Raw genomic sequence first — 11,128 nt, forward strand, 5'->3', positions numbered from 1 at the left:
ATGCTTACCTAACAAAGCTGTTTACAAAACATTTCAGTCCATCTAGATGAAAGAAATATTATACCACCACCACATCTCCTCCCAAAGGAAAGAGTGGGGAAAAAAGATCTCAGTTCACAGAACCAAGTCCACGTTGCTTACCACACATTACTGAACAGATCTCTACTATTAGTTAATGATTGTCTATATCTGTCATTTGGTACAATGGGCTCACGATAGCAAATAAATACAGTTTAAAAACAACCAGAGCACACTATTAATCTATTGCACCAAAATCTGATTCCAGAGGGTCACAAAATCCAGAATTGGAATGTAAACTTAAATTTACCACTGTACATTTACTAAAGGCTGGGGAGAATTTCCAGAATTCCAGAATGATTCCAAGAGAACCACCCTTGAGAGACAGCTGTGATGGAGCTAGCACATTTCTACCTCCATAAGTAGGCCTCCATAGCTGTGATACAGCAAGCAGATGCTCGAGAATCCTGTTTTTGTAAAGGAAGGAAACAACTAATAGGCCTACTGAAGTTCACAATGGATTCCATGGAGAGGGAATACATGGCCCACTGGAACCCGCACCATTGCTCACCATTGGCTATGCTGGATAGGGCTAATGGGAGCTGCAATCCAACATCAAGAGAGTCACATTTTTCCCATCCCTACTCAAAGAACATTCAGCTTACAAGTTGTACAGGCTTGATGTAACTTACTGCAAGTTTAACTAAAATGATAAGAAAATGCATTGGTCTCTACAACTCTCCTTATATAATTACAGCAAACTGATTTATAGGGCTCATGGGCCCCAATCCTGAGGGGGGGGGGGAACTATCAACTTGTTTTAAAGGCAAGTAATTTTACATGGATTGGAAATGAGAAGTTTAATATGGAAGGTGGGCTAAATAAGTATCAATAAACCCTTTTTTTAGTACTTTCATTTTTTAAAAAAGGGGTTCCTTGTACAGCCTTCTATAGCCTGCTACCTGAAAGTCAAAAGAAAACATCACCGTATACTGTACCTCTTTTTGGAAAGAAAGTTGTACAAGGCTCTACTGCCAAACAGTTCCCCTCAGGATGCAATTCTCTCCTCTCCTGTTGCAATAAGTAACCAAAATACAAAGGTAGCAAACTACCTAGTAAAAACTATTTGTAGAAACCCTGTATAACTAGTCTGGAATTTTGCTGTAGTGTCCTAGTTAACTTCCAACTCTGTTTTTGAATTTTTTAAAAAAAGATGGTCCAGTCAGGTTTTTGACTCATCGAGCTCGTGCTGAGTAACACCTCATGTATTCAGTCATCCAGGGGTTTTCTGCTCCAGAAGATTTCATTCTCCAGCTTCTCTCGACTTCTGCTGAGTGAATCCGTCTCTGAGACAGCTTCTTTTTTTCCACTTGCCTTCTATTCTTTGCTCTTAATGCAGACTCATGAATCTAATGGAGACATTTAAATGTCACTTGCTTTTATAGAACATGAAATTCCCAAGGTATATAAAATGAGACTCAGACACAAAACTGTCGAAGTCACAAATTTTAGTTGTATTATATAGTTCTCTTTTACAGTCCTTCCATTGGCCACCCCCCCGCCCCAAATGGTTTATATTGCTGTTCTAATTTTACAACTTATGGGTGATATAGCTATGAATATAATAAATTATTCACAACTGTGTGTGTGTGTGTGTATTCCTCTATTGACTAGTATTACCCAATAGTCCCACTTCTTTGCTTGTCAATATTACACACACTCATGTGGCCATAATCATTCTGTTCAAAATCATTTAGGACACATTAGGGACAGTTTCATTTAGTGAAACTGTTGCCAGTCTCACTAAAGTACACCTATTGAATCAATGCCATTTATATAAGTGTTGACTTAAAATCCCATGGTTAATTCAACAGGTCTGTTCTAATTGGCTGCACACTCAAAATCTGCACCATCCAGAAAGGAATGGCTTATAAACATTTCAGAATCATTCAGATGGGCACAGAAAGATACTGCTGCAAAAAACCATCAATTTTTAATTTCCATTTATTAGATACTGGGATCAACAGTGTAATTTCATTGCATAGAAATTTGTTTTTGGTAAGGTAATACAGTATATTAATTTGGGAGGGTCTCATAAAAAAGCTTGAGAAAAGGAGTAAACGTAACCATTTGTCTTACCTGTGAGATGGTTGTTTCCTGTATAGAGGGGAAATGGACAAACAACCCACAGTCAGGATGTTCTGCCCCTCTACACAGGGAAACAATGGAAGAGCCTTGCTTCTTTTTCGCAGTTTAATAACCCAAGACATGAACAGCCCCTTCGTTCAAATATCCTTTGTGCGATTGGACAAACAAACCAGGAAGTCGTTCATTAACTATAGTTTCTTGTTTCATCCAAACTGGGAAACCACAACGAATGGTTCAAGAACAAACCAGGTTATGGAACCAGCTTTAAATCATGCTTTAATTTCTCTTTGTCCTCACAGCCACTGACCACAGTTTCCCAGTTTGCATGAACTAGTTAGTTTCCTGGTTCATTCAAAGGGACAAAAACAAGCTGTGCAAGCAGGCAAAAGGCTAATTCGTACCAAAGTTTATAAAACATATAGTAATCTGAACTCTGTACTGTTACACTTGTTTATCTATTCACAAACACATGGGAACAATTGTGAAGGTTAAGCATATGGCTTCTAAGGAAGCCTTACCACAGATGCCATTTCTTTCACTAGCAGTTGCCAGTCTCTATAGCTAGGAGCTGATGGGAGTTACAGTTTAGTACCTGGAATGGCCGACATTCCTTACCCTGATCTATTCTGACTTTGAGTTATTTGCCTTTAAAGTTAATTAATGTCAAATGTCTGTTTAAAACCAGGTTTTATTCTTTTAAATACAAGTATACCTCAATTAACAAAGCCTCTTTAAAAAGGAGACTCCTTTTTGTAAATTTATTTTTGTACGCACTCAGCACCCACTTTTCTTCCTAATCCTCTTTCTAGCTGGAAGGTTTTTAGCAGTGTCAACACTGGGAGAATGTTGAAGAATGTCTGAAGAAACAGTGAATTGCAACACTGTGTCTGACATAAAGAATTCAATGAACAAAACCTGAGCTGAGAAAGAGTGGGATTGTATTCGAGTTGATGCTATTGTACCCATCTGTGTCTGCTTGTAACAGAAGAAACAGCAGCTTCCCATAGAAACACTTATTGAGCATGTGTGAACACCAAAAACTAAGAGAAAAATGGACAGCCGATAAGCCTGCCTCACCAGCTACCCCCAGCGTGTTTTTTTCCTAAAACATAAAAAAAATAAGCATAGCTCTTTTTAATGGACATCACAAGAAAAGTGGAGTCTGTTGAAAGGAAAAAAGAATCATCCCTGGAGGCACTTTGAAAGAAGCTTTTAAGTAGCCTATACAAGTTCCAAAAGCCTTACCTGACCAATTTATGCATGCTTATTGTCAGCTTTGAATCTAAACTTTGCTGAAACATGTTGAACTGATTTTCTTTTTTGAGACATAAACACCTATCTCTCTTTTTTCCATGTTATTTGTACTTCTGGTATCAAATTTTCTATCAAATAAGAAATGCCCAGGAACACATCTATTTCATTAACTGAAATATACCCCTACAAGATTAAACCAGCCTAAATGGACATATGTAGGTTTAACAACTATGTGTTGTATGATCTTCATATATTAAATGAAGATCATACAAGTGAATCAAGCACTTTGTAGACCAGCGAATTTCCAGCTTCATATCATCGCCCAAGTCCCAGGAGCAATAGAGTCCTCAGTACATCAACATTTCGTATCATTCCTAAATTTCAACTCTTTCTTTGATCATTTGATGGTAACTGCCTGCTGTTTTATAAAAATATGTCCTCTCTTTCGCCAATAAAAAAACAGGCTCTTTTCTACCATCAAGTGTTCCCTGTACTGCAACACTAAACTACAGCCAGAAACAAAAATAAAAGTTTGAATGACTATTTCTCAATAGTCCAGCAACCTGTTTTTTAACCTTTTAAATATTTTAAATATTATTTCCATCCTATCAAATTCTTTAATTGTTTTTCATTAACAAAAAATAATCTGGCTAGGAAAGCAGCAAGAAGGGGCAAGTTGCCAGTTTGGAAGAGTCCTCTGAGAAACAAGCTCATAAGCCAATACTTTCTGTTGACTTACTTCATTATCTGAAGCAGATGCACAGACATTGTGTGTTTTCTGACTCCCTGTGTCTGTCTGTTTTTCTCCCCAGCCATACAAAGCAAATGGGTGTCTCATCTCCCTTGTTGTTTCTGTCCTTTGTGGACTTTTTGCTCGCCTTCTGCCTCCTTGGGCACCCACAGAATTGCGATTCACATGTGGCCCTTGCTGTCGACCATTTGACTTGTCGGTTTCTTTCACTGCAGACTTCTTTTTGTCTTTGTCAGCTTCAGTCTTCTCTTCAGATTTCTCTTGGTCTTCTTCTTCTGGAAGAGAAAACAGAAGTGGGCTTAGGACTTGTGTGCCAAAAATATGCACCATCGGTGCAACCAATCGTGCCGATCTCAGTCCTTTCACTTTATCTACACCAAGATGGACAGGACATAATTTACTGTAGATCAACAAAGATACCAAATTACTGAAGAACAGATGCAACAAAATTATAGTATTGAAAGTACAAAAGCTGCCAGGGTGAGCAGGATATCCAGGTGTATAGAAGGAATTTGACTTCTGGTCAGTTCTAGTACTCTAATTCATAGATACAGAATTCTTTAATTCTAAGTATACATCTTCAGTGCCATGTTCCAGTTGATGGATCTCAAGGATCTAATGGGGGAGGGGGAGAACTTGCAAGCCTGAAGTCTTCCTATCCTTGATTTATCCTGTAGCTCAGTGGTAGGAATGAAGTGGTCCTCAAAATATTTTATGATTAAAACTCTCCTCTTCCTTCCCCAACATAGCCCTTGGTGAGGAATGTTGGCAGCTTCAGTCCAACATCATGAGAACCACATGATTTCCACCCCTTCTATAAATGAGGACAAATGAGTCTTTAACAGGGTATCTAAATACTGTGTAAAAACAGCATGCCTTTATTATAAAGAGTTGAGATAAACTGGAGGAATTTCCTGAAAGTAAGAGATGTTTGACAGTGGAACACACTCCCTTGGCGTGTGATGGAGTCTCCTTTGGAGGTCTTCAAACAGAGGCTGGATGGCCATCTGTCGGGATGCTTTGATTGAGAGTTCCTGCATGGCAGAATGGGGTTGGACTGGATGGCCCTTGTGGTCTCTTCCAACTCTACGATTCTATGATTCTATGGAATGAAACTGAAGTGCTGACACAAAAGCTAAAGATGGCTGTTAGTGAACAGAGTAGTATAGCATTGCACAAGGAACAGTATCTTCATACCATAAAAGGCAGATCAAGAGTAACAACGAAGGGTTGTCCTGTAAAAGAGCACAATGCATCTCAGCCACTAGTTCAGTTGACACAGCGGTATGACCTGGGGGTGCATTTCAGCTTTTGCAAATAACATGCAATAGTCTTTTCTACTGAAACAGCCTCTTTTTTCAGCTGGAGAATAAAAAGCATATGCATTTTTAAAGATACATGATGCCATAGCAACAACTTACATAAGCCTCTATGGAACAGTATGAAAATCACATAATTAGACATCTCTCTGCATGTGCCAAACCCACTGCAAGCATATGGTATCACAGCTTATCATTACTCATTCTTGTAAAGCAGGAGTGGCCCATGAACCACACATTGTGGAAACATTCATGCACCCCAGTAATTGTCTTTCCTTATTGGAAGGAAGCAGAAATTTTTTAGTAAGAAAAAAAGAAACTTATAGAAAGGTTGCTTTTGCAATAGGGGAGAAGTGATCTATATGAAATCTATTTTTATAAATTAATTTATATCCCTTTTTCCTAATATGGAATGCAGAAGGAGGGAGATCATAAAAGGGCTATAGGTTGTGCACCTTTTTGGTCAAATGATCACTTTCCCCCACTATCTTCCAGTTAAAGCATAAGAAGTAATGCATTGGGGGGGGGGGGAATCAGCACTACCCAACCCCCCCCAGAAACCTTTTATACAGTAAAGGCTTCAGTTTGACATCTGCAAAAAGACTAAGCAGCAATAAACCAGTTTAACTTTACCAGTTTGTGACAGTGTTTATGGTTTGCAATAGAATTTGCATACCAACAACTCAGTGCTGCCATCCACATTCAATTTCTGCAGCTTTCTTTACTAAGAGCATGAACCTAGAAATGGTTGGGGGTCACTAATCTAGTAGGACTTCTGTCAAGTTAAACGTACCAGCCATTGATATGTCTAAAGACAGAAATGTTCCACCTGTCTATTGGGCACACTGTCCATTTGTTAGAACTATTTGCGGGTGGGGTTTAAGATTTGTGGGAAATGGGCTATATGCATGAGCCATTTCAACATTCCTTTTTAAAGAAGAGGTTCCTATGGCTAGGGAAACAGGAGAACAGATCCAGATTCAAACAACATTAAACAGCCTTTGCAGAGTTAACCCAAAGAGTTGATCCTGTTGTGTCTTCAAGTTGTTTCCAAAGAGGGTTTATAGTCACAAAATTTTCTTGTACTGTCATTTTAAATTGTAAGCTGCTCCGAGTCCCAATTTTGGAGAAAAGTGGGATGACGATGAGTTGTTGTTATTTCTTGGCAAGATTTGTTCAGATATGGTTTGCCATTGCCTTCCTCTGACTTCATAAATATTACCAAGCATAGGTTTATGTATACACAGGCTACCCAATTAAGAAGCTGCTGAAACACACAACACCTAGCACTGGGTTGTTTATTTTCCTGTCAGCAAGTCCATGAAAGACTATGGAACACCCTTAAAAACATGGGAGCGCCAACACATCTGATAGTCAATGAGGAATCTCTACTCAGGACAGGAGGCCACTGTCAGGACAGAACATGGAGAAACGGTTTCCAATTGGCAAAGGGGTCAGGCAAGGCTGCATCCTCTCGCCTCATCTGTTCAACTTGTATGCAGAATGTATTATACAAAAAGCAGGATTGGACATAGAAGGAGGAGGACTGAAAACAGGAGGAAGGAATATCATCAATCTAAGATACGCAGGCAACACCGTACTGCATGCTTGATGGATAGACTCTATTAAGGAGGGCATAGGTATGAATTTGCAGGACCTGAACAGAGCAGTGGATCATAGGGAGTCTTGGAGATGCCTCACCTACAGGGTTGCCATGGGTTGAGATCGACTCCAGGGTGGATAACAACAACAGCAGCAAGTTGGAAGCAAGAGAAAAGCCATCATTTCAATTTTACAAAGATCCTCTGTGGCAGGGGCAGGTACTTCCAGATCTATTATTTTGGGTCCACAGTTCCCTATTGGCTTAGATGAGACAGACTAGGGAAACTGTAGTCCAAAAAACATCTGGCAGCCACAGCCACCCACCCAAATGCTTCTCAAAGAATGGTGTCACATCAGCCTTCAGGGCAACAAGAGGAGAAAAAGGCTGCCCTCAACAAGCCTCAGGTCTGCAGGGTACAAAAAGACTTGTATTATTATTGTTATTAACCTTTATTTATATAGCGCTTTAAATTTACACAGCGCTGTACATACAATCTTTTAGTTAGTACAAAAGCAGGGAAGGAAAGGGCCTCGAATCATTTGGCCACAACCAAGGCAGTGTCGAGTAGTGGTTTGAGCGCTGGACTCTGGAGACCAGGGTTCGAATCCTTGCTCAGCCACAAAACCCCACTGACTGACCTTGGGCAAGACACACTCTCTCAGCCTCAGAAGATAGCAATGGCAAAGCTCTCTCTGAAGGAACCTGCCAAGAAAACTTTATGATGGCTTCACCTTAGGGTCCGGCCATAAGTCAGAGATGACTTGAAGGCACACAACAACAACAACAGTAAGCCCCGGCAGCAACAACAACCCTGTGCAGGGCGACAAGATGTCCTCCTTTCCTAGGACCTGTCCTCCATTTCAGCCTTCTGTCCAAGAGGGATTCCAAAATGCCCTCCATTTTGAGCAAGACTAAGCAGCATGACCTTTACATTCTTTGGTTTCTAGAAGTGTTTTTAACTCCAGGTGTCCAGCTGTCCTTTCTCAGGTCGTGTCCTCCATTCCTTCTGTCCAGAAGGAATTTCCAAAATGCCCTCCATTTGGAGCAGGGCTAAGAAGCAAGCCTGGAGCCTCCATCCGGGACTGGGAGCACCTACCGTGTCGGGGCTGTGGGGCTGTGGGGCTGGAGGCGCCTGGAGGCGAGGCGGGGGAGCTGCTGCTGGTGCCTCCTCCGGGGCTGCTCTCCTCCTCCCAGCCGTCCCAGAACCAGGGCCGGTGCGCCTGCTCCAGGAGGCGGCGGCTGAGGCGGTAGCGGAGCAGCTCCTGGTAGCAAGGGCCGCAGGCCTCCCACTTGGGCTCCTTGAAGCGCTTCATGTACTCGCTCTTCGCGCCCCGCGAGGAAGGAGAAGGAGCAGAAGAAGCAGGGACCATGGCGGCGGAGCATGGGAGGTTTTTTGAACCCAAACACCGCCGGGCCGCGCGCTTTAGCCAATCGGCGGGCGAGTTCTCGCGTTCTGAGGCTACGTCACAATCGAGCCCGGACAGGGCTTTGACGTCACCCCGCACAGGAGGCACCTTGGCTTCATCCTCTCCCTCTCTCTCTCTCTCTGCAGGATGAAATCTCTAGAGAGGCGCCGCTTTAAGTGCGGCTGCGTCCACACTGCGGGAATAACCCGCATGCTAGGGAATTCTGGGAACTGTCGCTTTTGGGAAGGAGGCACTGAAACAAAATGACAGTACTTGCCCATAGGGAAACATTGGGGAACATTTCCCCATAGAGAATCATTAGGGAATACTTGGACATAGGAAGCACTGGGGAATATTTGCCCATAGGGAAACATTGGGGAATGCTCCTCACTGCAGAAACTACCCAGTTTGATACCATTTTGGCTGCATCTTCACTGCAGAAATAATCCAGTTTGATACCATTTTGGCTGCATCCTCACTGCAGATATAATTTGATTTGATACCATCTGAATCCTCACTTCAGAATCTGCAGCATTTTGATTGCCTTTCCCAGAATTCCATAGTGTTACGCCATGGCAGTTAAAGCAGTGTCAACATGGATTATTTCTGCAGTGCAGAAGCAGCCTGCAGTTAAAGTGGTGTCAAACCAGATCATTTCTGCCCTTGATGTGTGCCATTTTCAGACAATGGATGCCGAAGGGGCAAATTGAGCAGTAATCTTTTTGTAGTGTAGTGATTCTAACACTAGTAGACCAAGGTTCGAATCCCGGCTCAGCCATGGAAACCCAGTGGGTGACCTTGGAGAAATCACACTCTCTCAGCCTCGGAGGGAGGCAGTGACAAACCCCCTCTGAACAAATCTTGCCAAAAAAGCCCCATGATTAGGTTCAAAGAAATGCCAGAGGCTACATCCCTTCAGGGTAGTGGAAATAAGTGCCAGGAGAGATGAGTTCCACTTTCCCTGCTGGATGATGATGATGATGATAATAATAATAATAATACATTTTTATTTATACTCCCCCCCTCTTCCCGTAGGATCGAGGCGGCTTACAGACACAATAAAAATACAATACAATAATACAATAATAAAAACCAATACACACATAAAATACAATACAACTCTAATATAAAGCAATATAAATAATTCACCCCTCGCCCCTCCTTACACATATAACAAAATATCTAAATATAACAATAGTATAAAATAAATATAAAATAAATCATTAAAACCATTAGTTAAAGCAATCGAGACAGGAAGAAGCGGAGATGTTAGATAACCAGTAAGGAGTGATCAAATATCAGTGGGATGATAATCATATCAACATGAGCAACTTTTCAACTAGATAATCACTGGTATGTGAGACAGCAACTGCTTTGGCCGGCAATTAGGGCTGTCAAAGGTCCCTTATTATAAGGGATGCCCCTTCTTTTAGAACAGAGAGCTTGTCTCTTATAGGGCTGGCTGGTGCTCATTGTTGTTATTGTGTGCCTTCAAGTCATTACCGACTTATGGCAACCCTAAGGTGACTCTATCATGGGTTTTTTCTTGGCAAGATTTGTTCAGAGAAGGTTTGCCATTGCCTTCCCCTAAAGCTGAGAATATGTGACTTGGCCAAGGTCACCCAGTGGGTTTCCATGGCCAAGTGAGGATTCAAACCCTGATCTCCAGAGTCATAGTCCAACGTTTAAGCCTCTACACCACACTTTTTTCTTATAGGGCTGGCAGGTGCTTATCCAAAATCAGGTCCTGAATGGCAACTGCCCTTGTTGTTGTTAACTACTGTCAAGCTGACTTCAACTTATGGTGACCCTATGAATGGGAGACCTCCAAGTCACCTTGTCCTGAACAGTCCTGCTCACGTCTTGCAGACTCATAGCCATGGCATCCTTTTGTCTTCTACCTAACCAAGCATGATTGTATTTTTGAGTGAGTCATGTCTTCTCGTCATATGGCCAAAGTATGACAGTCTCAGTTTAGTTATCTTGGCAAAAGATTTTGGCACAATGGTTGGTTTAGTATTCTTCTCTAGCTTTATTCAAATTTTTGATATAGCAGTTCATGGTCTGTACCAAAATCTGCTCCTAGTAGAGTGCGCCTGCATCATACTGTACTTTTAATATAAGGTTATAAAGACAGAGAGGTAACAGTAGACATTTTAATTTTCCATTTCTATTCCCCCCATCTATTTGTTTTTTTTTTAGAAATAACCTTGTTTTTATTAAAGCTCATATTGCCAACTGCATAAAATCCTGGCTAGCATTCTGCTAGTGACATGCCCATGCGTAATTGTGCTATACAGGGGGGGCAAATTATTTGCCATAGTGCAGTGGATGTATTCAGTTGATAGTAGTGGAAGCTGAATTGCTTATACAACAGTATTGCACACTTGGTTGCACATTCTGTATTGCAGTTATGCTTTGGTCATTGTACGTTGCACAGCAGCACACATTCATTAACTTCTTCTTCGTGGTCTCTGCGAATCATACAAATGGGTTTCACTGCGCCTGCGCAGTGCTGCTCGGAACCTACTGGAATCACTGTGCAGAGCTCACTCTGCACAAATTGCAACTTTTTGGCGGTAACTCCGCCCACCCGTTATAAGGCCCCTGCCTTCCCGCTCTTTCCCCA

At 41.7% G+C, this 11,128-nt stretch overlaps 1 protein-coding gene across 1 annotated transcript; it reads right to left on the minus strand.

Annotated features, from left to right (window-relative positions):
• Nucleotides 1-318: 318 nt before the first annotated feature.
• On the minus strand, nucleotides 319-8,609 carry LOC121935240 (centriole, cilia and spindle associated protein). Its single transcript, XM_042476545.1, has 3 exons — nucleotides 8,190-8,609; nucleotides 4,160-4,446; nucleotides 319-1,427 (listed from the first exon to the last, which is right to left on the minus strand). Exons 1-3 carry the CDS (start codon nucleotides 8,461-8,463, stop codon nucleotides 1,254-1,256), a joined length of 735 nt encoding a protein of 244 aa, XP_042332479.1. The 5' UTR covers nucleotides 8,464-8,609; the 3' UTR covers nucleotides 319-1,253.
• Between the last annotated feature and the right edge of the window lie 2,519 nt (nucleotides 8,610-11,128).

This window comes from Sceloporus undulatus, chromosome 1, assembly GCF_019175285.1.
Source record: "Sceloporus undulatus isolate JIND9_A2432 ecotype Alabama chromosome 1, SceUnd_v1.1, whole genome shotgun sequence".
NCBI lineage: Eukaryota > Metazoa > Chordata > Lepidosauria > Squamata > Phrynosomatidae > Sceloporus > Sceloporus undulatus.

Coding starts and splice junctions, on each gene's coding strand:
- LOC121935240 (XM_042476545.1), bottom strand. CDS start 8,463: ATGGTCCCTGCTTCTTCTGCTCCTTCTCCTTCCTCGCGGGGCGCGAAG. Junction 4,447..8,189: donor AGCCCCACAGCCCCGACACG/GTAGGTGCTCCC, acceptor TTTCTCTTCCAG/AAGAAGAAGACCAAGAGAAA. Junction 1,428..4,159: donor CATCTGCTTCAGATAATGAA/GTAAGTCAACAG, acceptor TGTCTCCATTAG/ATTCATGAGTCTGCATTAAG.